General features: G+C 50.5%; 2 protein-coding genes across 3 annotated transcripts in view; both read right to left on the reverse strand.

Annotated features, from left to right (window-relative positions):
* Positions 1-6050: 6050 nt before the first annotated feature.
* Ocstamp (osteoclast stimulatory transmembrane protein) lies at positions 6051-10491 on the reverse strand. Its single transcript, XM_052181737.1, is given in 4 exon segments — positions 6051-7892; positions 7894-8325; positions 9228-10295; positions 10417-10491. Coding segments are annotated over 4 exon segments (1596 nt in total). The 3' UTR covers positions 6051-7871.
* A 7660-nt stretch (positions 10492-18151) lies between these two features.
* The window catches only part of Slc13a3 (solute carrier family 13 member 3), a 39928-nt gene continuing 30529 nt past the window's right edge, over positions 18152-27550 (reverse strand). For both annotated transcript variants that reach the window (XM_052181574.1, XM_052181575.1), the window contains 3 exons: positions 23412-23573; positions 20780-20917; positions 18152-18674 (listed from right to left, as the gene is read on the reverse strand). In XM_052181574.1, coding sequence (XP_052037534.1) covers positions 18498-18674; positions 20780-20917; positions 23412-23573 — 477 coding nt within the window. In that variant the 3' untranslated portion in view covers positions 18152-18497. The remainder of the gene's footprint in view (positions 18675-20779; positions 20918-23411; positions 23574-27550) is intronic.

Raw genomic sequence — 27550 nt, forward strand, 5'->3', positions numbered from 1 at the left:
GCCCCGCGAAACGGAAACGCATCCCTAGGAGCTAGGAGACGGCGCATGCGCAGAGCCTCGGAGTGGCCATTCCCACGGTTCTCCAAAGGGTGCTGTGGTCTTTCCAAGACTACATTTCCCACAAGGAATTGCGGTCCCCGCCCAGTCCATACCCTCAGAGGTGCTAGAGTTTTAATCACAGTAACCATGAATACAAAAAGAAGTGTGAGAAATAGAATGTTAGAGCTCTGGAAAGAAATTCCAACGGTGTATTAAGAAAGCAATAATAACCAAATAGTTCTCTCAGAATAGAAAAAGTAATGACGACCTTTCCAAAATTACAGAAGAAACCCCTAACAAAGACGAATCAGACAACTTCTAAATATCTTAAAATAAAATAATAGCCATCCTATTTATTCTCAGCTGTCTGAGTTTACTGACAGGTGCATACTCTCCTGCCAATTTTACAGAAGGAGAAATCACAAGTAATGACAAAATATTTTAACAGTATGTTATTTTCAAATTTTATTTTATTTATATGTATTGATTATATTGCCTGTCTGTATGTCTGTCCACCACTTGCATGCTGTGCCTGGTGCCTCATGTCTGAGGAGGCCAGATGACTGTATCAAGTAGGTGCTGGGAATTGAACTCTGTTCCTCTGGAAGAGCAGTCAGTGCTCTAAATCACGGAGCCATCTCTCCAGTCCCTTAACAATAGATTTTAACATAACCAATTATCTTTAGTGCAAGTAATATAGAAACTAGCTCTTCATCCACGAGGACAAATTGAATACATATACATATATATACACATGTATGATATATATATATACATATGTATACACACACACACACACACACATATATATATATAAAAGCTATGTAATGTTTTATTCACTGAAAAGCCAGGCAGTTTCTGACACAGTTATCTGTTATCTTTAAATACCAAAAGGAACCTTGGGATGCAGAGGCTGAGAGATGGTTTTCGGTGAGCCAGACTTCCAGGGATTCAAGGCTTGTATATTGTCTTCCACATCAAACGTGGCTGTGTTGTTGTTTTAGATAAAGGGGTCATGAGAAGGGACACTGCAGGTTTCAAAAAAAAAAAAAAAACCCTGATATCCTGGCAGTCAGGTTTGTTTGCAGTGTTCCTAGAGCTTGTGTGTGACTTTAGTTAACTAGTTACCAGAGACTTAGTTAACTAGTTACCAGAGATCAAGTGGAAATCAAAAGAAGCAGAGAGGCAATATGGAGAAACAGCCAAATCTGTCCCAGAAACCCAGCCATGTCTCACCTTCCGGGATCTTTGTCCAGACTTCAGCCTCAAGGAGAGCCCTCCTGAACACTGCATGCAGTTAAGTTCTTGAGTAGCCTCAGCTGCATACAGATTCCCGTGAAACAGAACCACAAAGTCCCTATCAGTGCTCATGCAGTATAAACGAGATGAGCAATTGCATCAGATTAAGCCACCGCGTTTTGGGGGTGGTTTGTTATAGAGCAATAAACACATGGTGAATCTGCACGATGTTTCAGTGGATAAAGGCATTGCCAACAACCCAGAAGGCCTGACCCGAGTCCCAGGAATCCACGCAGATCCATAGAGGGAAAGGACTCACTTCTGCAAGCTCCACCTGTGTGCCCGGCCATTCTCAGTGAAAATGAAATGACTTTGGAGAAAGTTGGATTTTTTTTTTTTTTTGAGACAGGGTTTCTCTGTGTAGCCCTGGCCGTCCAGGAGCTCACTCTGTAGACCAGGCTGGCCTCGAACTCAGAAATCCACCTGCCTCTGCCTCCCAGAGTGCTGGGATTACAGGCGTGTGCTACCACTGCCCAGCTGGAAAGCTGGAGTTTAAAAGCAAATGTATTGGGGGAGGGGGGAGGAAATTCAGTTGGTTTCTATATATAATAAATGTAAAAATGGGCTCAATTTATTAATGGTGCTTCTAAAAATAATTTAAATTAGTATGTTATTTGTTTGTTTTAAAGTCAAGTAAGGAACAAGAAAATCAATATAGAAGATTTGGAAATGAATTAGAAATTAGCCATATGGGATGGTTTGAATAGGGATGACTTCCATAGACTCAAGTCTGGATGCTTGGCCCATCGGGAGTGGCACTGTTAGGAGTATGACCTTGTTGGAGGGAGTGTGTCACTGTGGAGGAGGGCTTTGAGGTCTCCCATGCTCAAGTTACACTCAGTGTAACTCAGTCTCCCTCTGCTGCCTGTGGATCAAGGTGTAGAACTCTCAGCTCCTTCTCCAGCACTGTGTCTGCCTGGAAGCCGCCATGCTTCCTGCCATGATGATAATGGACTGAGCCTCTGAAACTGTGAGCCAGCCCCAATGAAATGTTTGCCCTTCTTTGAGTCACCTTAGTCATGTTGTCTCTTAACTCAAACACCATATAAATGTATGTGGATATATATCTGAAGTAATGGCCAATCACACTATGGATCAAAGAAAAGAAGCAAACAATACTTTAAAATCACATACACTCTTGGCAAACAAACTTGGTCACAGGATTGGAAAAAACGTTCCTCATCTGGAAAAGTTGGCTGTCACTCTTGCCGAGTTTCTAGAACACATTGTGAATTGGAGTTCATGTGCCCTCTAACTGCTCAACAGACACTTAAACAACTGAACTTGTGTACAGAGATACACATCAGCAACATTTTCAAAATGCTTTATTTTGATTTTGAGGCAGGCTTTCTCTATTTAGCCGGCATCACCTTGGACTCAGGAGTGCTTGTCTCTGCCTCCCAAGCTGGGAACTGATCTCATAATCTCAGCGATGGACAGGCGCCATGGCTGCACCTCCAGGTCCCAGGGGTGGTTCTGGGACACACCACACACTTCAAAGACTTCCCGGCCGACTCAAATCCCCCTTATCCGTGAGTGTTTTTCATAACACACTCATGTCTCCTCCCTTCTCCCCCTCTCTTTAGTCCCCCATTCCCGTATCCCAGAATTATCTTTCCAACGCCCTGTTCATTTTATTTCTGACATGACAGAGGGTGGGGACGCATTCTGTCCTGTTTCTTCGTCATATTTCACTTTCAGCCATCCGATGACGTAAGTCGGGATTGTTTAGAGGACCACGGGTTTCCTGACCCCCTACATTCGTTCTCTTTGAATGAAGACTGAAGAGTTGATATCAAGGTCCTGACATTGCCTTCATATGACCACGACTCAAATAATTACCACAGAGGAGACAGACAATTCATGCATGGATCCTGGTGAGTTTTTAGTCCAGCAGGAGGTTTCTCAAAAAACCTTAAGCTTGGGCCAGCAAGATGATCGGGAAGCAAAAGCACTTGCGGCTCAAGCCCGAGGTCCTGAATTCTTTTCTCAGGACTTGCAAGGGAAGAAGAGAACGGCCACAGACCTGCTGGCCAACTTCTGCACAGTCACCTACACGGATACATTGTATACACTCACAATGGGAAGAATAACAAAGTAAAAAACAATTAAATAAAAAAAAACTGAAAGAAAAAAAGAATAACAATGTAAAAGTTTAGACTGCTGAAATAAGAGAAGAAAGAGGAAGAGAAAGAAAAGGAAAGGAGGCGAATAGAATGTTGGGATAGGCCGGGCAGTGGTGGCGCAGGCCTGTAATCCCAGCACTCTGGGAGGCAGAGGCAGGCAGATTTCTGAGTTCCAGGCCAGCCTGGTCTACAGAGTGAAGTTACAGGACAGCCAGGGCTACACAGAGAAACCCTGTCTTGAGAAAATACCAAAAACCAAAAGAAAAAAAAAAAGAAAAGAAAAAAAAAAGAATGTTGGGAAAGGAAGAGGAAAAGTCAGGAGGCGACAGGCAGACGCTGGGATCTGCAGTTTCCTACAGTGACCACGAGATGGCAGAAGACTCCCTAGCCAACTTCCCTCAGAGGCTCCCCATCAATGTATCAATTTAGCTAGGCTGCAGAGTCAAGAAGGCCTGCTGACAGAATGCGCTGAAGAAGGTGCCAGCTGTTTCTGATACTTCAGATAATGTATCCAGATTAAGATGCCCTTAATGTGGGCCAAGTAATTTGAAGGGATTCTTGCTTTTGCGCAGCCTCATGAAACCGGCTCCTTTTTCTGCTAACGCTTTTCCACTGGGGGACAACACCAACCTTTTACTCAAGAATGCCATGTAGACTCTCACAAGCTGTGCGCTGCACTGCTCTGGAAGACCCGCCGATTTCCACTGTATGAGAAAAACCCACCAGACAGAGCTTTAGCCAACCTGTAAGTCTGTCAAGGCCATCCACAGAACGATGGGCTACCTTTTTACCCTAGCCAAGGTGCAGGCAGGCACATGACCCAAACCAAGCATGCTATCAATCTGAGCTTGAACCCCGGGTAGAACGGCATGCATGGGTGTTGTAAAGACCGCCTGTGATCCCAGCTATAGGGGTCTCCAGGGCTCTGCCGACTCTAGATCTTCCTGACGCCCACAGCTTACCCTGACTGATGCAGACATACTTTCTGTTGTTGGCAAACAAAGAACCCCGTGAGTTGGTGTAGGCTTCAGACTTGCTAAGATGGGAGCTCGCTGTCTGAGAGAGGCTCTGCACTAGGATGAAGGCAAGTGTTCACTCATTATATACTCACTTACTTATTCACTGGATCAAAACTCAGGAGGCCTGTTCTATTTATTTGCTTGTGTATTATAATATTTTGACTTATTCTTTGAGGATTTCATGGATATATACGAAGTATGTATGGATCCAGTTGGCAGTGCCACTAAGGGCATGGTGTGGAGCCGTCTGCTAGAGCATGGGCAACCCCTCAGGAGTCACACCCCTGAAAAAAATTACCACCCCCACCCCAGTAGCCACTGATTGCCAATAGCTCCTCAGCTAGAGGTGAGGCCTCATGTGCCCCTCCCCAGGTCACACAAGCATGCTGACTGGTATCTTTTGTGTAGGCAACCACAGCTGCTTGAGTCTAGGAGTTCAATGCATTCTCTCTCTCTCTCTCTCTCTCTCTCTCTCTGTGTGTGTGTGTGTGTGTGTGTGTGTATGTGTGCACATACCATGGTAAACATGTAGAGGCCAGAGAACAATGTCAGGGGAGTTGGTTCATTTTTTCCACTATGTGGGAGTTGGGACTAGAGCTCAGGTTGCCTCAAAGTGTGGCCGCCTGCTTCCCACAGAGCTGTCTAGATTCCAAGGCCCCTGAGGTGACTGGTCTGTTTGTCCCAATTCAGATGCTGACATCCTAGCTCCTCAGGTAAAGGTGTCACAAGAGAGGTCTTCGAGGGTTCTTGTGGTTAGGCCACTGAGGATGCATTAGTGACCAGGTGAAAGATGGCCTCAGTTGCCCTCGTTCCCAGATCAGTTGCCCTGGCAACCATAGTCTGTTTGTCGAGTTTAGAATTATTCTCTTTTTGTTTTCAATACTATTTGATGTATTTAATTCTGAGAAATTACATTAAATATAATAATCTGATTCTATGCCTGGTAGGAGAAAGTATGTAAACCCTTCCCTCTTCCTTCTCTTTCTCCTCCTGTGTATGCACAGGTTTCGTATGCATGTGTGTGTGCAGACACATGATCCTGTGTGTGTGTCTGGGAATGTGCAGAGCATGGTATACATGTGGAAGTCAGAGGACAGCCTCCGGTGCCGGCTTCCCTGACTGAGGTTAGCTTTCCCCTGTGCTGCTGTGCATTTGGAGCTCGCTGCGTGGCCCTCCTGCTTCCCTGCTGTGTGTTCTGAGCTAGCTGTAACTCTAGCATTCGAGTGGTAGAGTCAGGAGAATCAAGAGATTCAAGGTTTTCCTTGCCTGCATGGTGAGTTTGAGGGTAGCCTGGGCTACATGAGACTCTGTCTCAAAGCAAATACAAGATAAAATAAGCAAAGAGAAAAGAAAGAAAAGAAATGACACCATTTATTGCTGTGATAAAATACCACAGACAAGGCAAGAAGAAGAAGAAGAAGAAGAAGAAGAAGAAGAAGAAGAAGAAGAAGAAGAAGAAGAAGAAGAAGAAGAAGAAGAAGACTAGAAGACTACCTTTGGACCAGGGTTAGGGCCTATCTTAGTCAGGGTTTCTATTCCTGCACAAACATCATGACCAAGAAGCAAGTTGGAGAGGAAAGGGTTTATTTAGCTTACACTTCCACGTTGCTGTTTATCACAAAAGGAAGTCAGGACTGGAACTCAAACAGGTCAGGAAGCAGGAGCTGATGCAGAGGCCATGGAGGGATGTTTCTTACTGGCTTGCTTCCCCTGGCTTGCTCAGTCTGCTCTCTTATAGAACTCAGTACTACCAGCTCAGGGATGGCACCACCCACAAGGGGCCCTCCCCTCTTGATCACTAATTGAGAAAATGCCCCACAGCTGGATCTCATGGAGGCATTTCCCCAACTGAAGCTCCTTTCTCTGTGATAACTCCAGCCTGTGTCAAGTTGACACAAAATCAGCCAGGACAGAGTCCATGACCATCATGGGGAAGAGGGTGGCAGGAAGCAGGCATGGTGCTGGAATAGTAGCTGAGAGTTCACATCTCGAGACACAACCACGAGGCAGAAAGCTAACTGGAAATGATGTGAGATGTTGATACCTCCAAGGCCACTCCCAGAAGCACATCTCATCCAATGAGGCCACACCCCCAATCCTTCCCAAGTAGTTCTACCAACCAAGTATTCAAATATATGAGTCTGTGGGGAGGGGGAGCATTCTCTATCACAAATGCCAAAGAATCCATTAGAGCCACAGTCATAGTGGTGTGGTTCACCACCTGTGCGTTTGTGGTACTGATGTTCTGAAAATGAATGTGAGCCTTGTGTTTTGCAATAGTTATTCTGGTGATGGGGCTAGTGCTCCTTACACCTCCTGCTCTGCTCTCTTCAATCCTCCCTCTCCACGGAGCCAACTCCTCCCTTCAGTCTTTAGAACATTTGATTGTGTTTTACCAAGTGGGGTGTTGCCTGATGCGCAGATCCCAAAAGTCAATCAAGAATTCGAAGTTGGTTGTTTTATTATTGTCGTTACTATTTTATGTTGCAGGATAGTGATCACATTGTGAACCCGGAGATCGAGAAGAGTCAAAATCTGTTTCTAACAGTGGCTCAGCCTTTGCTTCTAGAGCTTTCTGTTTACTGTAAACAAGCAGTTGTGGTGTGGCTCAGCCCTGGCCCACACCTTTAATGCAAGACCTGAATAAAGTCAACTCTAGGTCAAGAGGCCCAGGGAGCAGCCAGCTGACTGGGAGGGAAGAGAAGTCTTTAGTTGAAGGGCAGTTAAGACTGTGCAGAGAAAGATTTTCCCTAATGGGCCGTTACGGAGAAAGTCAGCTGGGTGCTCTCTCTGCCTCTCTGAGCTAGCTAGCTTTCACCACAGCAGCTGGCTCCTGAATCCTCATTTGGTAAAACCGAACAGCTGGGATTTGTGTTTTTAAAACAACAGTTTTACTACAGGGAACTCAAGGCCGCTCACGGCTAACCAGAGGCCGGGTTCATAGCCAAGGATCCCTAAACAAATGCGTCCCTTCTCTGAAATGCAAAATCGGGCAGGGCATCCTGTACTTTTATGTGAGAAGTCTAGATGGAGGGACCCCAAAGGAGCAGGGAGGGAAGAGCAAAGCCGTCTACTCGTCTATTTAATAACTATGCTCATTTATAAGATCAAACTTTCAGATTAACGTAAATTCTCAAAGACTTGTAAGTTGGAGGAGTACTGAGGTGAATCCACATGCAGGGTCTCCACAGGATGTTAGCAGGGCTATCTCCATCTAGCGGGAAGAACCTGAACTGTCTGGTTATCCCTAACTTCCGGTCCTCTTTACCGCAACCACGCCTTCCGCTTGCCGCGGTTTTGCGCACATCCCACGTGAAAAGTAGACCATTGTCTCCACGCATGATCATTATGTCGATACCGAAACTTAAGCTCCGAGATGTGCGAGGACCTACTCCAGGTCATACGGTGGCCGAAAGGGAGTCATGTGCCTGAGGTCCCTGTGACTCCAGAGCCCTTGTCCCCTGTCCAGGCTTCCTGGGTCCCCGGATGCCCATAGTGCCAGCCTGTCTGTTCAGGTGGTCACTCTGGTCGTGTCTCCTCTGAAGCCGAGCCTGCAAGTGGCTAAGCCTCCTGGCCTCCTGGGCTGGGAAGAAGGAGGCGGCGATGGCATGCCGCAGGCGCCAGGCGTAGGCCTGCAGCACCAAGGTGGCGCCCGCCAGCAGCTGCAGGGCGCCGGCAGCCAGAGCAGCGGTGATGCGGGGTGGTTGAGCCTGAGGCAGTTGGCAGTCGTGGGGCGTGAACCGCAGCTCCCACCGGAAGGAGCGCTGCACAGAGGCAAACGCGCTCTCCACCGGAGGCTGGTTGAGGACGAACAGGATGAAGTCCAGGACCTTATATGAGGCCTTCAAAACAGAGAAAAGGATTAAGTCACAGAAGCCACCGGGCCATACCCTACCCCTGTCACCTACAGAATGGGTCGAGGGAAGGGCAACTGTGACTCAGTAACCATCAAAGCTGCACCACACGGACCTTACTTCTGTTACTCACTCGTATCACCTCTGGGCAAAGTATTTGTAGAGAAAACTAATTAAAGCTGGAGATGTCTCAGTGGCTCAGGGGGCAGAGTGAGCGCCTAGCAGGCGGGAAGCTTTGGCTTCCACTCACTAACGGGGTGTGCCAGGAGTGGTGGTCCATGCCTTCAGTCTCAGCATTCAGGAGGCAGAGGCAGGTGGATCCCTGTGGCTTTGGAGGGCAACCTGTTTGGTTATTATCAAATTCCAGGTCACCCAGAATGACACAGTGAAACCCTGATCAAAAATAAATAAATAAATAAATAAAGCCCCGTGCCAATCAGTGCTTATGGTATTGGTGGTCTCGCCAACTTGATGTGATTGAGAAATGCCCAGGACATTAGTAATGTCCACCTCAGGGTGGGCCTGTGAGGGTGTTTTCAGGGAGAATTAGGGCACGGAGGCTCTGTACTAATCAATGATCTATAGATGGGTCCATGACACAAAGGCTTTGTTGGACAGAGGTAAAAAGCTAAGAGATGGGACCCAGCAGGAAGAAGCAATCACTGGGTGTGGGGGGCAGGGCAGGGGGCGGGGCTGTACCTAGCCCCGCCCCTTCCTGTGGTCCACTACTCTGCTTTCTTGTACCTCATGTCTCCACATCCTCTGTCTGTCAGACTCCTAGGCATACCAAGGATAATGACTCCAAGGCGAGCAAATGCAAACAGGAGCCCGGGACAGGACAGACCCCTCCCACTTGATTATTCCAAGACTAGTCCCCTGGGTACACTTACATCATATTTGACTGTGAGTGTGACTGGGACCGTGGGTAACTTCTGAGCCCAGGCTACAGATGCTTGTGCTAAGAGGAAGGCCCCATAGTCTGAGGCCACTGTCACAGCTGTGGCCACCAGGAGCAGGGCCAGTAGCCCCAGCCTTAGGAGACAGCTCAACAGCTCCTCTTGTGACAGCTGAGGCTGAGCTGTTTGGAGCAGCCACGGAGGCGGAGAAGCCAGCAGATGGGTGGCACCAGCCTGGGCCAGCTGCCGAACCAGCTGCCGAGTCGCATAGATATTGTCGAAGCGCAGGTCGGTGAGGTAGCGATGAAGGTACCAGGCCGACTCGGCCAGGAGGCCCAGCAGGAACAAGCCGGTGACCACCCGCTGAGTGCCCAGTGTTGCCCGGGCCAGGAACTCCAGGCCAGACAAGTCTTGCAGGATCTTCTGAGTGACTGTGTGCATGTGAAGACGGACGGCTGAGCCATTACCCTCTGCCTCAAATGACAGGCTCCGGCTGACTGCCGGACCGGCTGGGCCCAGTTCCCTGGCTGCCTGGTGTAGCTGGTCAGTGGCATTCAGCAGACTCTCCAGAGAGCCCTCAGTGACACAGCTCAGGACTCGTCCAACCGCTCGCACATTGGCTAAGACGTTTGGCACCACAGCCACAGCCAGGTTGGCTGCACTGTAGGACAGGAGCAAGCGGCGGCCCTGCTCGGAGCCCAGGGTCGGCACACTGAGTGCAAACAGGCAGCGGATGGGGGGCACCAGGCCCAGGCTCAGGAAGACGAAGAGACCACAGAGAGCGGTCGCCACGGGAGGGGGTCCCAGAGGATAAAGCTGTAAAGAGCCCAGGCAGTGATGAGCCAGGCCTGCGATAAGACAGGCCAAGAAAACACACAGGAGAAGCTGGGTCAGCAGCTCCTTCCGGCCGGCCGGGACAGGCTGGGAGAAGGCGTTCCAGGCAGCCTGCAGGGGGACAGCCGCCTTGCAGATCCCCAAGCGCCAGAGCTTCCACCTGCATACGAGGAAATAGGGGAGCCCTGCGTCAGGAGGGTGTGGCTGCCCTCTGTCCCACCAGCCAGGCTAGACTAGACTCCTGATAGCCACGGGAACCCGCACACTTTCCAGATGGACCAATCAGAGGCCTTCATCCAACCCGTAACACAAACTGAACCAATCAGAGCCTTCCCCAGGAAGTCTTTACAGGGTTGTCAGTCAACACCCTCAATGTCTGCGGGATCCTCGGACAAGTGGGGCGAGGTATCTGGACTGATGCCATGGTTACAGGCTCTGGGAGCAGCAGGTGAGCTGTGGACGGAGAGGAAGCATGGCTGAAGTAAAGACTGCAGCAAGAGAGTGAGGAGACGCAATTCACACACACACACAAACACGCACACACACATACATACATACACACACAATATACATATACATAGGTACACATTCACACATACATACACACATGTACACACACATGCACACACACATACACACACATGCACACACACATACCCATACATACACATGCACATGCACACACATATACATACACACATACACATACACACAGCCCATACATAGACACATACACACACATGCACATACACATGCACACACACATGCACACTCACACACACAAACAGTTTGTGTACCACACTACTGCTACTCCCGTTCATGTTCTTCCTTACAGAGCCCGGTGTCCCCTTTGTCATTTACAAGCAAGGAAATGGCTCAGTTGGCTACTTGGGGACCTTTGCTCTTCAGCCAGCCTCAAATTAGTCATCAAACTAACGTTTGCTTGTTTGTTTGTTGTGTATTACACATTTATGTCTGCGTGTCAACATCTTTCATTCTCCACCTCAATTTTTTTATTACATTTTCATTTTGTGGGTTCGTGCTTACGTGTGCGTGTGTGTGTGTGTGTGTGTGCGTGCGTGTGCGTGTGTGTGTGAGTTAGTAGTCAGAGGACAACTGGCAAGAGTCACCGGATGAGCTACCTCTAGGATCTGCTTCTCTCCTTCCATCACGTGGGCCCTCCGCCGTGTTTCTGAGACAGGGTCTCTCTCGGGCCTGGTGCTCACCGGTTTAACTAGACCGGATGGCCAGGAAGCCCCAGGGAGCTCTTTCGACGCATGGAGAGCAACAGCGTTCTGTCACAGGCCTTGCTTTCTTCACGTGAGTTCTGGGGATCCAATCAGGTCCTCGTAAGAAGGTATTTTACCCTCCGAGGCAGCTGTCCAGCCCTCAAACTTTCAGCACTTGCTGTGAGCTCAGCCTTGGAGACACAGCAGGAAGGGAAGCGGACAGACTGGCTTCCTAGGTGCTCACACTAGTTACAGCAGTTACAGCCGAGGGGAGACTGCAAAATGGCTGGCTTCAGGGCTCAGATATGAAACATGAGCATTTTATCACTGCCGGCTTCGCTGCAGACGCCTGGATGGAGCCCAACAGCCACGGCCCGCGGGTCAGCGCGGCAGAGCGCGCCCCCTACCGGTGCTTGTTGCTACTGCACACTCATGAGTCCAACACCTGCACCCTTTTCCTGCGCCCCCGAGAACACTTAGGGATGGGATCACACACTAATCTACACACAGTTTGATTAGTTTCGGGTCAGCAAACTGCGGAGGCAATAGCAAGTAGCGTAAATGCTTTTAAGACCTGGACACCATGTCAGGCACTCAGTCAGCGGCGGCAGGGGGTGCTCCCACTCTGAACAGCACCCTCTTCACACGCCTCCCGTTCAGTTCCGGCACAGCCTTCTAGACAAGGCTATCATTTCCACCCTACCAGGAGAAAAGCAGGTCCCAGAAAGGCGAGGATTCATTCATCTCGCACCCGTTTCAATGGCTTGCTGATTTTTCTTCCGTGTGGCCTTTATGCCCCAATCCCCAGACGTAGCCCAAGCCGATGAGGTGTTCCGAAGCTGTCCTGATGTTCCTCATGGGTTTTGAGAGCGGTGTTCCGGCAGCTGCTGCGGCAGCCACAGCAGGTGCAGAGGAAGTGTGAGGACCGGGAGTCTGGTCGCTTCTGCTTTCCCAGCAATCAAACCCTTCTGGCCTCCTCATCCTGCCCTTGCCGGGGGCGGGGGCACCTCCTGGGGGCCGGGCCAGCTGCCTCATCCTCTCCTGAAAGGCAGTCAGGAGCAGCCCGGGGTGGGAGGAGGGAGACAGGTTTTCCAAGCAGTGCCCGTGACCCTGAGCGTGGGAAAGTAGAACTAGCCCATTTTACGGAGGAAGAAACTGAGGTTTAGAAAAACCATACAGCTCACCCACAGAAACACCAGACTAAGAACTCCACTTTGCTTTCCCTGTCCCTACTCCTAATCCCGGATCCTGGGGATGAGAACCCACAGGAGACCACAGGGACCTACAGAGAGCTCTGCTAAGGCCACACTGCGTCGTCTCTAGCCGTGATGTACCACCATGGAAAGGGAATAATAAATGCAGACTGCACTGAAAACAGCAGGCGCTCAGTAACTGCACCCGTCCCTGTGGTGATCGCCCTGAAGGTGTAATTCCAGGCCATTCTGGAAGCCCATTCCCATCTGGCATGCAGAGACTTCAACCCAGCGCCAGTCCCCACGACTGTCTACCCCAGGACTGTCTCCAAGAGGGCTCCTCCGCTCCCCTGCTAAGGAAGGGACACAGCTGACAAGATTCAAATGGCCAGCCATTCTTCCTTATAAGGATATCCTGCCGGGCCAAGGGGAAGTGGCATCACATAGTATGCGATTGATTGTGGCACCTGCGACCAGACCCTCAGAGGGCTATAAGGCCCGCCCGCAAGCCAGGAACCTTCACGGGTGACAGTTCCCCACCCCCACCCCAAGCAAAGCCTGGCACACTGTAGAGCCAGGAAGCAGCCAGCTCTTGGGCCCTGCGGGCACCCTTGGGAGAAGGCTGCTCTGCTGGAGTTGCCAGCATGCCGGCCGGGTAGTCCAATGGGAGGGACTCTCACACTTTGGTGGGAAAATGAACAAGGTCTTAAAGCCAGGAAAGAAGGAAACAGAGAACAGGGATGGCAGGAAGGGGAAAAGGAGGGAAGGAGGGAGTGAGCGGGCTGCAAGGAGCTATGGGAGGGCCTCCATAGCACCCCTGGCCCTGAGGCAACAGATCTAAATGCAAATGAGAACTTCCCCTCTGCTGTGCTGTGTGACTCTGGGCAAGACACTGTTCCTCTCTGGAAGTCTGTGTCCTCTGCTATGAGAGAGCAGAGCACCTACTCCAAGGGTATTCAGCAGGCGGTACATAAATGCTCATGTCATAAACCCTTCTGCCTGAGTTCTAGCCTTGCCTGCGTGGGCTCCAGGATGCTCAGGCCTGACTGCTCAGTCAGGCCAAATGGTCTCCATACCATTCCCTATGCCCCTCCCCATTCCCACTCCCTCTCCAGCCTGGGACTGCAACCCCATCCTTTGCCCGGCTCTGGAACTGGTTGGTTAGGAATCAGATGTGGGGTAGCCTCAGGAGGCTGACAGAGCTGGAGCACAGGGCCAGTGAGGGGAAGGGCGGGAGATATTTTGGGTTTCTCTTAGCACTCGTGGGCAGCCGCGGCCCACGGCATGTGGAGGGGCTTCTGAGTCACAGAATATCACCGGAGCTGGGCTGGGGGTGGGGACTTAACCGTGAGGGAATCAGAGGCACAAGACAAAGAGGAAGTAGGGAGTGGTTAGCTGTTCCCAGGGCTGTGTGGCTCACAGTCCCGCGGTGTGTTAGTGTCCCTGTGCACGTTAGCACAGGGCTGAGAAGGTGGCTACAGTTCTCCTGGCTGACAACCCTGAGGTGGCTAAAACCTTACAGGCAGGCTGAGGAGATGTGTCACACTGGAAAGCATTTTCTGTGCAAGTGGAAGAACCTGAACCCTAGTCCCTGAATCCATGGGGAAAACCAGCTGTGCTGGGGGCACTCATGGTCCCAGCCCTGGGGAGGGGGAAACGGGGTAGGGGTGGGGTGGGGGTGGGGGTGGGGGCGGGGGCGGGAGATTCCTGGAGCTTGCTGGCCAGCTAGCCTGGATGAAGGGCATCTCAGGGTTTGGTGCACTATACCAGTCTCTACAGGCACTCAGATTAGTGCAATCATAAACACGTGAATATGGTCACACACCCAGACACACACACACAAGACACACACACACCCACACCTTACCTGAGAACCTAGCAGAAACAGAATGGGAACTGTTAGTGGGAGCCATAGAAGTTTTTAGCAATGACATTAAAACTGAAAAACATTCTGTTAATGTTTATTTGTATGTATGTATGTGTGTATGTGTGTGTGTGCATGCATGCATGCATGCGTGTGTATGTGTGTGCTCATGTGTGTATATGTGTGTGTGTGTATAAGTCAGAGGACAATCTTTCTACCATTTGGGTTCTAGGGATTGAACAGCACGAACCTTTACCCAATTGCAGGGTAGGCCATCTTGCCTGCCCTGCCCTGAAATCTATTTTAATAAAATATCTGTCCCATTGAATATATCTCATATATAATCTGCTTAACGCATAAGAAATACACAAAAAACATAACAGGATAATTTATATTGATCTTTGTGTCACTGCAAGTACCCCAAGGGAGTCGCTCAGGCCACGGCCCAGATGTTAGGTGGGCAAATGGTGACCACCTCCACCGCTTGAGGAAGAGCTGTGGGCAGTGCTGCCCAGGGCAGCCAGAGCCTTGTGACCACTGGAGTGGAGACAGACCTTCCAGCTCAGGCTGTGGGGCCTCGAGGCCACATTCCTTCACAGGCCAGGAAGGTGGCTCAGTAGAAAGCAGAGAGTGGGTATAGGGCAGTGAGGGCAGGTGGAGCCTGTGGTGAGGGGGCTGCTCGTGGTTTGACTCCCACACGAGCTACTCAGCTGCTAATCGTCGCTGCTGTTTTGTTTGTTTCTATCGGTAGCCCAGGCTATCCTGTCATGCGTAACCCCCGATTGTCCTGCTTCAGTGTACCAAGTCATAGGACGACCGGTGTGCACCACCACACCCGGCTTGGCGTTTTGTTTCTCAAGAGAGATGGAAGCCCAGATTCCTAGGTGGAATGCCCGACATTGCAGTTCCATGACAGTTGCCTAACTGGAAGCTAAGGGAGGGAGGAGCAATTCTTTGTGGTGGGGCTGTGGGGCAGCTCTGACAAGGAGGGCCACATACCAGACTGTGGGGCCTGGTCCTTCCAGATGTCCCTCCCCTTCCCCATCCCATGCCTGGGAGTGACCTGGAAAGGTCACACAGAAGGCTCTGTGTTTCTGTTGGTGGGACATGTGGGATTGTATGTGTCAACTTGGCCAAGTTATGGTACCAGTGCTGGGTCAACATTATTCTGGATGTTTCTGTGAGGGAGGGTTTTTTTGTTTTGTTTGTTTGTTTTGGTTTTTGGTGTTTTTTTTGGGGGGGGATTAACATTTAGGTCAATGGGTTTGGAGTAAAGAAGGGCCTCAGACTACAGGGTGGGCCTGGTCTAATCGGAAGGCGTCTTCCCATCCCATCTGCCCTTATTTCTACACTCCCAGCTTGCCAGTCCCCCACTCCTCATCCCATCAGGTGTGGGACTCACCAAGTCTCCACAGCTGCGAGCCCCCACCCCCTGCAAACACGCCTTCTTTCCATTTTCCTGTCAGTGAGATGCAACAGCCACACCACCTGAGATTTCACCTTCCACTGTTTCACCACAGGCCAAAAACATTAAATAAACCAGAACTGACCATCTCAGTACCTGCTCTGAACACAAATGGCTTACTGAGGTCCAGGCTAGGTCTTGAGAAGTCACCTGAAGAGGGATCCCAGAGAGTCAGTGACCACTGGGAACATTCCAGGCCCAACCAAGATCTGTGAACCTGCTTTCATGTTTAGCCAACCCCAAGCAATGCCACAGGACCTTTGCTCATGTTCTTGGAAGCACTGGGGTGGTGGTACGCTGGGGCCTCCACAGAGCTCTGCCCAGATACATCGGAGTGAGCCAACAAACCTTTCCCAAGGCCACAGTTTCAGTTGGTTACTGGGCATCTTCAGGGGACAAACAAGGCTGGGATTGGCTTGTTTGTCCTTTCTGACCTTTGGCTCTCCTGGCAGGCCCCAGCCCTAGTGTGTTCCCAGTGACTCAGTCTCGCTGGTTCTCACACCACCACGGTGAGTGCCTCTGTCAGTGCCTCTTGCCTCAGGTCTCTTTTGCTGAGGATAGACAGGCCATTAGTAAAAGGACCAGTGACAGTCCTGGGAGAGGTGAGGACAGCAGCTAGAAGGGACAGAAACTGGCCACTCAAACCCTGTTGCTAGCCCAGTGCCATTGTTCCACTCTGTCCGTCCTCCTCTGGACTCCCCCCCCCCACCATGTTCTCATTTCTACAGAACTATGACTGTCCAGCCACTGTGTTCAACCTCAACCCAGTGCCACCTCCTCAGGGAAGCCCACCCAAAGCCTACAGCCTGAGTCAACTCGTCATGTGGCCATTTAAATGGTGACTGTCATTGTACATATGTCCCAACGCCTGTTCCCTCTGCTACATTTGAACCAGTGCATCATAGGCAGTGCTGAATAGACCAAGGGGAGGCGTGAAGAAAGAACAGAGGTCATATTCAGTACGTGGGTCAAGTATTGACTGAGCACTGGCGATGTGATGGAACCTGGTCCGGACATCTGAGATATATCAGGGAGCCAGAGAATGGCTTGTGTTGTTTCTACTGTACAGGGTAAGGAGGGGTGTAAACACCACAGCATCCTGAGAGCCAGGAAGTGTGCACGGGAGACACAGTGCGGGAAGGGAAGTTGGAGGTCAGATTTACAGAAGTCCTGACCAGGGATCTGGGGTTTCATTCTGAAAGGCGGAGAGTCGTCACATCCAGTATCGACCAGCATTCTTTATTTGAGCGCATTTTTGATCAGCGGTATCAGAAATCATGAATCTTGTGGTCCCAAGGCCGTGGTCTTCTCTGTGCATGTCCGTCCTTGTCCCCTGAGGGATCCTGTCATCCAGCCCCAAGGGTGCTGAAGCGGATTCAGTCTTAACTTTGTCACCTCCAGCTCAGGGCCCCCTCCACCCCAGCTCTGGGAAAACACTCTGACTCACTTGTGCCTATCAGAAAGTGTCCATCCCTGGGATGTCCACCCGCTGGAGGAAGTGATGGCTCCACCCCCAGGTGTCAGCAGAGTTCTGAGCCACCCACTGTCCCCACACTGTGTTGTTCACAGTGCCTGAGGCTTTTTAATGGGAATAAGGACACCAACTGTCTTCTTCCCTGATGTAGCCTCTGTTGGAAGGCTGTCCTGCCGGGTGGGGGTGAGGGTGGTGTGGGGTGGTGTCTCCATCTGCACAATGCTACATTGTCACACTGTTACAATGTTACAGCATTCTTCTGTCCTAAGACACTTTGCCCTGGTTTTCTCTGAGGTCTCCACCAACCTTCAGATTTTTCTCACCCCTGAAGACCGTGGCCTTTGCAAATAAGACTTATTGATTAACTGGGGTGGGAGTAGGGAGGACCAACCCAGTTGTCAGGGAGTAAAAACAGCTCTGCAGCCACAGAGCCCCTCCCAAGTGCCCAGCAGGGCTGACCTACAGCTAGGGCCTAAGAGAATCAGATGGAAAGAAGAGAACTCCAAACATCTTGGGTAGATGTGTGAGCTGGGGTTTCTCAACCCCCCATGGTGTGCTGCTTGGAAGGCAGAGGAAGCAGCAGAGAGACTCGGAGAAGACCTGAGTCTTCCCTCCGCCTTGGGCAATGGAAGCCAACCTCTAGCTGTCAGGATCACCCTACAAGGTTGATGGTTAAATAGAGAGGACAGAATCCAACCTACTGTGAACAGCTGGAACATCTGGCCTGGGGCTTGGCAGTCACGAAGCCCCTCCCGTCTCTGGAGTGGTGATGTCACCAGAGACCTAAAGCCAATGGCCGCCATGAGCATCGAACCCCCCTACCTTCCCCCACCGGTCCCCACCCCCATCCCCACTCCCGGGTGTGCAAAACAAACGCCTTTTCAGCTCTGTTCCTCGTGGCCGAGGTGAACTTTCCTGCCCCCTGGCCACAGACCAGCTTGGTGAGAAAAGCCTGTTCCACAGACAGGCCACAGGCAGCAGGTGCAGGAGATTGCTGGCTTTGCAATGCATGAGACAGAAAGAGAAGGTGCTGCGGACAGTGAGCCTGTGGCCCCGGTGGCCCCGGCGAACCACCAGAGGCCATCCTTGCTTGCTGCCTCCTAGAAGATTACAGGAAAGAATTGCTTGTAGGATCCTAGCAGCAAGTGACAGCAACAGCCCTCTGGGGAAGGCCTAGCCCCCCAAAAAGAAGTCCCCAGCAGGGCTCAGAGGGTTTGAACTGTGTTATTGGTCGAGGCTGGTGGCAGTGCGGTGACGTTAGCAGCGTGGGTGTTGGCCCAGTCTGGGAAGGTGCCCAGCTGGAAGATGGTCTGCGCCCAGGTGTTCATGGCCAGGCTGAGCAGTAGGACGCCCATCAGGTTCATCAGGAGGCCCGTCCGCACCTGCAGTGGAGACCAAGGGAGCTGAGCAAGATAGGCCAGCAGAGCAGATGGGAGATGCTGGCTCAGCCCACAGCTGGCTGTGCACAGCTGGCTGTGCTAGAGCCAGCCACAAGTGCAGGCCACAGATGCTTCCCAGGACCCGGCTGGCCCCCAGGCCAGGTGATACCCCCCCCCCCCACACACTAAGGGTCTTTAAGTGTCAGGCACCTAGCTACAGGGTGGTCATGGGTTATGCCAATTACCCACAAGGCCACCTCAACAAAGTTATCTGTTTTTCCTCAAGACAGAGAAAGGCAAGCCTTGTCCAATAGTCTTAGTTGATCATTCGGCCCCTCCTGACACTCAGCACACACATGTAGACACAGGTACACATGCATGTTCATATGTGTACACAGGCACAAGTACACACACTGGAGGTCCAGTTAAGGAAAGTCTTTTCTTTTTGAGACAGGGACTTGTAGTCTAGTCTGGCCATGTAGCCAAGGCTGGCCATGTAGCCGAGGCTGGCCTTGAATTCCTGATCTTCTTGCCTCCACCTACCAAGAGCTGGGATCATCGCTGATTTTTTTTTTAAAGATTTATTTATTATGGGCTGGTGAGATTAACTCAGCGGTTAAGAGCACTGACTGCTCTTCCGAAGGTCCTGAGTTCAAATCCCAGCAACCACATGATGGCTTACAACCATCCGTAATGAATTCTGACGCCCTCTTCTGGTGTATCTGAAGACAGCTACAGTGTATTTATATATAATAATAAATAATTTAAAAATATTTATTTATTGTTATATGTACGGAATCTGTGTTTCTGGGCCATGTTCTGAATCTCCAGAATATACCGTCTCTTCTCCTTATTAGGTGACAGCTGTTTTCACTATTGACAGCTGCAAGTTCAAGGCCAGCCAGGGTCACAAAAAGGAGACGTCTCAATTGCTCTGTGCCTGCTTTCTGAAGGCAAGACTCTGCATCTAATAACCCTGTTCCTGTCTGAAGCCACCCAGCCCCAGCAGCCCCTGATTCTGTGTACCTGGTGATATGGAGGGAAGCCATTTCCCTATGTCAGACATGTGCATGGGTTGGGCTCTCTGCCTGGACAACCCCACTTCGCCCCCCACACTGCCATGGTTCCTTGCAAGGCTGGTGAGTCATTTTCGTGGAGGTCGGTCTGGCCCACTCTATCGTTGCTATTTCAATCCCCAGAATCTTGTATCATTTTTTTTCACTTAGCAATTCTGAAATTCACACTATTTTTAATGCGTGAGGAATAGTCTTCCAGTTTGACTCGAGCCACAGAAAGTACCTGCCCTCCCAGGAAGCAGACGGCTGTTCCCCGCCCTCCCCCCAGTGGCCTAACCACAGATTACACTGGGCAGACCCGACTAAGGAAAGAGGCCAAGAGGGAGCCCCCTGCTTCCTCCTCCTCACTCTCGGGATAAAGACCCCCTTCATCCCATTGTGGTGTTGCGTTTGCTTCGGTAGGCTGTCCTCAGCTGTGTGAGCCGAGGATGCCTGGGGTTGGAGTGGCTATGGAAAGAGGAACAGGAGAGAGAGAAAAAGAAGAAGGCAGAGAAGGAAGAGTCAGAAGAGGAGGAGGAAGAGGAGAAAGAGGAAGAGGAAGAAGAAAAAGCAGAGAAGAAACTGGAGCATGAAGCCGTGGTTCTCAACCTGTGGGCCGTGACCCCTTTGGGGTCTGAATGACCCTTTCATGGGAGTTGCCTCAGGCAGCTAGAAAATACAGATATTTCACATTACAATTCATAACCATTAACAAAATTACAGTGATAAAGTAGCAATGAGAGAAAGCTTATAATTGGGGGGGGGGGTCACCACAGCATGAGGAAGTGTATTAAAGGGTTGAAGCATTGGGGAAACTGAGAACCATTGGTACAGAGGAAGAAGAAAATAGAGGAAGACGGGGAGGGAAGAAGGGAGAGAAGGATGGAGGGGAAGAGGAGAGGGAGGAGAGAAAGGAGAGAAGGATGAGGAGGAGGAGGAGGAGGAGGGTGGCGACAACTCCCAGAGGGGAGATTCATGTGGGGGCATGGACCAGACCGCCAGTGCCAGCTGTATCTGGCCATCACCCCCCTCCTCTTGTCAGGCCGCACTTACCATGTCTTTGACCAGCAAGTGTCCAGTGGAGAAGGCAATAGAGTTGGGGGGCGTAGAGACGGGCAGCATGAACGCGTAGGAGCAGCCGACAGTGCCTGGGATCATCAGGTACAAGGGGTGCACGTGCAGTCGGATGGCCTGGGCGGGAGGAGAAATCGAGACCGTTGGAGAGAGAGAGTCATCGATATAGAGATTGTCACAGTGACAGAACCGTAGGGGCACATGAGAAGACAGACAGGGACAGACATGTAGACAGACACACAACACACATGATGTGCAGTTTTAGGGGAATGGAAGAATTTAAGGGCAGTGATGACAGGGCTATAGTGCTCTTTACCAGAGAACAGGCAAAGAAACGTATTTAGAAGCCCCCTTCCCATACGAGTGAGCTCGAGGTCCCAGCCCCTCTAGAGTAGCTGACCCTGAGGTCTGACTGAGACCCAAGACACTGCATCTCTCTTATGTTCCCAGGAGCCCAGGCTGAAGCTGGCCCAGGGCCATAGGCCAAGAACCAAGGCTCACCTAGCCAGGCCTGGCCCTGCCCTCATCTGTGGCATCTTAGAAGCTGCCACGTGGCATCTTTAATCAGGGCCTGGCTGGAACTGAGAGAGCAGGTGAGTGTCCCCTTGGCAAGCACTGTCCTGGGGCGGAGAATTCAGTGCGATTTGGTTTTGGACGCTACTGCATCTTTGAAACTCCCTTAGCGGGAATTTCTGCAACCCCTTTTCTTGATAAGCTTTATTGCCAGCCCCGTCTGTAAATATTTTGATTTCGATGAGAAGCCACATTTAAATGGCCTTTATTGGTATCTTTTCTAGGACCTGCCAGTCACAGGTTCATGGTCTCTGAGCTCCTTCCTCTCCTTCATACCATCCCTATCTCTGCCAATTACCAGATGCCCTACACTTCAGAACAGGGTCTGATTAACCTAATCCCACTCAGCAAAGGCTTGAGGACTCCAGGGACCCAAACTGAGGGCGATCTGCTTGCACCCAGCAGTCTCCAGTGTTCATGGTCTCCCACCTAGGAACTCCAGGCTGAGCCTTGTCTTGACATTGGCAGCCTGTGCCCACAGAGTGAGGACCAGCTGCTGGTGACGGCTTTCTAGAAATGTCTGCCTGTCCATCAGGGCAGGGCTCAAACGCTCTAATCACGTTTGGCTTTCTGGAAATGTCTGTAGGACCTTTAGGACAGTGCTTAAGCACGGTCCATTAACACTGGAATCTGTTCCAGGGTTGAGAAAAAGAACACCTGTGAGTCTGTGGATGACAAGAGTGTCAACTCAATTAAAAATAGAAACAAGAAAGTCAAGTCCCCTCCAAAGGTGGCAACACTGTTTCTTTTTATCAGCTTTGGATTCTATGAGGGGTGTCCTGTGGCTTGCTTTTCTTCAATCTATTTAACTATAAAACAAAATTCTAGTTTCCTAACACCTACCCACCTGTCTTTTTTTTTTTTAAGGCAGCATTTCTCTCTTTTTTAAAAGATTTATTTTATGTATATGAGTACACTGTAGCTGTCTTCAAACACACCAGAAGAGGGCATCAGATCCCATTACAGATGGTTGTGAGCACCATGTGGGTGCTGGGAATTGAATCCAAGACCTCTGGAAGAGCAGTCAGTGCTCTTAATCGCTGAGCCATCTCTTCAGTCCCTGAGGCAGTGTTTCTCTATGTAGCCCTAGCTATCTTAGATATGCTCCATATGTAGATCAGGCTGGCCTTGAACTCACAGACTTCTGCTAGCTTCTGCCTCCAAGGACTGGGATTAAAGGAATGTGCCACAAGATCGCGCTGCCTTTTAAGCCCTAGAACGAAATTGATCCGCTGGCGGCGTGTGCCCTGAGCTGCTCCATCTCCATGCACGCCACTCACTTTCCCTTGCTTTGTTTTCTCCCTGCCTGGTTTCCTCAGGATTTTTTTCCTTCTCCATCCATCATAGATCGCAGGGCTGTCCTGCATCTTCCTGTACCCCGGGAATGGTTGGGGTGAGTAGGAACTTGCAGGTGGAAGGTTTGCTGGATCTTGCTTGCCTAGCCAGCCAAAGAGGCTTCTGCAGAAATCACCCTGAACCAACCCCACCCCCACCTCCACCTCCACCCCCACCCCCACCCCCGACCCCAGCCCATCTGAGACTGGCCGGCGCCTTTTATAGCAGGGGGGCTCAAGGGGTTGAGACTTGTCCTCCCAGGAGACTCTTGGCAATGTCTGGTGACATCTTGGATTGCCACTGTCACAGGGTGCTGCCCTCTAGTGGGTGGAAAATGGAGAGTTCTCTGACACCCCACAATGTGCAGGGGAACTGTCCTTGCAGAAAAATTTTGGACTAAAACAGGCAGCAGAGTTGTGGCTGGACATTCTCCTGTGCTGGTTTGGTGAGTCAAGAATTTCCATGTAACCCAAATTTGTTCTCTTCCTAAGAAACACAGGATGTCCTCATGGGTTAATTCTCCCGCAAAGGAGCAACCCCACTTCTTAGGTGTTCCTTTAAGAAGGAAGCTCCTGTCATCTGTGAATGGCTCTGTGGCTCAAACTCTCCTGTGCATTCTGGAAGCAAGCAGGGCAGCTGGGGCCCCAGGGAGGCTCCGCAGCAGGGGACTCTGGGTTGGGAATTGGGCCTCAGGGATCCTCACCAGCTCCGCCAGCACAGGCAGGAAGATGATGATGGTGGCTGTGTTGCTGGCGAACTCCGTGAAGAAGGCAATGACCACAGTGATGAGCATCGCTGCCAACAGAGGGGGGACATGCTCCAGGGGGTGCAACTGCCCACCGATCCACGCCGACAGCCCCGACTCCTGTGGGCAAACATACATTTGGCTTCAGTCTGCCCAGTACCACACTTCACAGGCAGCCACTAGGGCACGCTCCACAGGCCCAGGGGACCTCATGATCTATTTGATTAGAATGCCGAGTCTCTGTTTCCATTTGGGTCCAGCACCCAAGGTTCCATCTTGAGTGGGAGAGCGAACCAGACAGGCTCTTATGGCTAAGTCTTATTCCTCCAATGACAGTGACCACTTATATCTTCCATAAAAAATGAAGTATTGTTACTACATGATGATGATACATTAATATGTATAGAATATATTATACTCCATATACTATTTGTAATATAAGACATGTCATGGCTAGTTTAACTGATCAACTTGACATATCTTAGAACCACCTGGGAAGAAAGCCTCGCTAGGGACTGTCTAGGTCAGACTGACCTGTGGGCCAGTGTGTGAGGTATTTATTGTCTTAGTTGTGGCAATTGATGTGGGAAGGCACAGCCCACTATGGGCAGAGCCATTCCCTGGGCTTGGGTCCTGGACTATAGAAGAGTGAGGAGCCCACGCTGAGTGCGAGCATGTACTCATTCATTGTTTCTTTTCGATTATGGGAAGAATGTGACACCCCACCCCCCCACCCCAGGACCCTGCCTTGGCTTCTCTACTATGATGGACTTTAGCCTGGAACTGTGAATAGAAATAAACCCATTGTCACTTAGGCTGCTTTGTCAGATTGTTGTTTTTTGTTTTTTTTTTATCACATCAACAGATAAGAAAACAGCGACAATATACATCTGATATATCAAATGTGACACAATGTTATTAATGAAAGACTTACGAGTGTCCCTAAAGATTTTTGTCACAATGATAATTAACCAATATTGTAGCCACAAGAAGCTGATGTCATCGTGGTATCGTTAGTCACCGTCCTATGAATCACCATTGTCAAGGCTGAGCACCTGCTGGCACCTGCTGACTCCTCCCTACCCTCCTGTCCCTGTTTTACTGAAGAGGAAAAGTTCTTGGGACTTGCCCAAGGTCCCATAGCAGTGACTGAGAGACCCACTTGAATCCATGTGAACGTCTAGAAAGTTCCTTACTAGCTCTGCCTCCTCTGGAGGAGCTGGTCTGTCACTTGACCCTTCCATTAAGAGCAATGCCCACCTGGGTGTGGCAGCTCACACCTATAACGTCAGTGCATGGAAGCTGGAAGCAGGAAGGTCCCTTGGCAACATAGAGATTTCCAGGGTAGCTTGATACTGTTCCAAAGCAGTCAGTCAGTCAGTCAGTCAGGCAGGCAGGCAGGCAGTGCAAAGCAAAGCAACACAAAGCAAAAGAAAACCAATATCCAAAGTGAACCATGGTTTCCAGAGTATGGAAGGACAGGGAGGCTCCCTTGTAGAAGACCAAGGCTACACAATTGTTGGGGTACCCCCTCTCCTGACCTCTCCAGGAACTACCTTGGTTAGCAGTCCATCACACACACACACACACACACACACACACACACACACACACACACACACAGCCACCATCAGATCTATCTTCCACTGACACCAATCAAGCCAGGCCAGCTTCCATAGGACCTCGAAGCCGACCACCCCTCCAGCAGGTCTAGATAACTGTGTAGCCATCAGGGACTTCCCATCCCACCTTAGGGCTCTCCCTGAAAAAAAGGAAGCAGAGCTGTAGGTTTAGGGGCTAATCCAAGGCAGAGCCGGATGAGCCCCAAACACTGAGAATCAGATCATCTTGTATGAGGGGTGCTTGACGCCTGCTTGCTCATGATGTATGCAACATTCACTACTCATTCTGAAGCTATGGTTCTTATTAACGTAGTTGTTTACCTTTGCAATGCTGGGTACTAAACTCAGAACTTTACACATGCAAGGCAAGTGCTCTACCACTGAGCTCTACCTGCAGGATACACTTTCCTTGTGACTCTGGGACTAAGTTGCCCACGCTAGCCCTGAACTCACTCTGTAGCCCAGGCTAGCCTTCAACTTTTGACATTCCTACCTCACTCTCCTGAGTAGCTGGGATTGCATGCCTGGGTCACCATATCTGTCTTTAGACCATTTCTTGATAGATTTGGGGTACAGCAGTTGTCCAAATAGAACAACACTTTCGCTTCTCTGATTTACCTGAGAAGTTACTTCCAGGGCCAGAGTAGAAGAAGCTGGTTGTGGTTGCTCACACTTTTAATTCCAGTGTTTGGAAAGTCGAAAACAGGCTGATCAAGAGTTTAAGGCCAGCCTTGGCTACATAGCACGTTTTAAGCCAGCCAGAGATGTATGGACCACAAACTAAAACCAAAGAACCAAAATCAAAACAAAAACAAATGACAATTTAGACACATCTCACCCCAGGAAAATCCTTGTAGTGTTAAGGCATTTTCTGCACCCTGCTGAGTTCCTTGAGAGGCTGGGCCAGCCCTTCCTTGCTACAGGGAGCACAGGGCAGCTGGTGTTCCCTCAAGCCACGATCTGGCACACTGTGCACTGAGAGAGAGCCTGTTAATGACCAGCAAGTGTCCAGTCAAGAGCTTCCTGTGGCCGGGCCCCCGAGTGACAAGACCCTTGCCAACCAGTGCCTTGACTTGGGCTCCTAAATGGAAGGCATCTTCCTCTTCTCAGCTTCCTAAGGTTCTGCTGGGGACACTGAAGGGATTTCCTCCAGCCCTTTTCAATCCCCTCCCCTCCAAGAAACTTCGGGCTTGGTTTCCTTAGAAACACAGCCCCCAGAATTCCCAGGGAAGCCAGAGATCGGCAGCAGCCAGAGGCAGCTCGGGGAGAGCTAAGGGACTGTGCTATGCTGGGTTAAGTGTGCTTCCCACTTAACCCTCCACCTTCCCTGTGCCTCAGTTTCCTTATCTGTACCCCAGAGGTGATAAGGGAGAAAAGCAGCTGATCTAAACCACTTAGCACAGTGTCTGGGCACCATGAGTGGCCAGAGGTCATTCGAGGTCACCTGATGCCTGTGTGTGTGTGTGGGGGGGACTCAGGGCTGATTGACACAGTGGCTGTCAGACTCCAAAGACTGGCTAGAGACTCCAAAGGTGACCAGCAGACCCAAGGTCACTTTGCAGAAGGGGATGGGGGGAGGGGGGAGACTGAGCTATCAGGGTGGTGCCTCTCTTCCCCTTTTTTTCAGCCAGATCCTCTCTCCATGCTCTCAACTCCGCAGAGTGTGGTTTTCACCATGGAGAGCATAGTGTGGCCATTTTTCTTAAGGACAGTTCAAGTCCAGTGCTCAAAATCCTAAGTCTCTGAGGGACTAGGAGATGGACAGGCAGACAGACAGGAAGAGGGGCTATGCGTGGAGAGATAATGAGGGTGGCCTCCCTCCCATTTCTTCCTCACCCTCCTGACCTGAGACAAAAGCCCCACAACTTCAAACAAAGCTCTGGTGGCTTTTCCTCTTGACAGTAGTTCTCCATCCCCTCCTCGTGGCTGATGGACCAGGCCAACAAGTACAAGGCCAGACCAGGACATGTTACCCCAAAGTGGTGGGCCTGTTAGCCTCTCTGTTTTTGTCCAAATTGACCAACCCCGAATGGGGAGAGGGGTGCACCTTGAAGACCCTTAAAGCCCTACCCTTCACTGAGAGGCTGTATTTTTTAGCCTCCCAAGCCCCTACTGCTCTCTCTCTCTCTCTCTCTCTCTCTCTCTCTCTCTCTCTCTCTCTCTCTCTCTCTCTCTCTCTCTCTCTATGAGTGTTCCTCACCCCTAAAAATTTCCAAACTTCTTCTCCCAACTAACTCTGCTGCAGTCAGCTGTGTTTGAGATTTTCCCCTCTGCTACTTGTCCAGCTCAATTTCCTCCCTGCCTTTTAATTCTTTGAGTGGCAGAGAAAATGAACCTAATCAAGGCCCCAAGAATGTAACACTGGGGTCCTGGGAAATCTCTCTAAAGGCCTCCTAACACAGCCGACTCAGTCAGCAAATGGATTCTTAGAAGAAACAAAGCAAGCTTGAGCAGAGAGAAGGCTGGTGAGTATGT

The sequence above is a fragment of the Apodemus sylvaticus genome, chromosome 5 (genome assembly GCF_947179515.1).
Source record: "Apodemus sylvaticus chromosome 5, mApoSyl1.1, whole genome shotgun sequence".
Lineage (NCBI taxonomy): Eukaryota > Metazoa > Chordata > Mammalia > Rodentia > Muridae > Apodemus > Apodemus sylvaticus.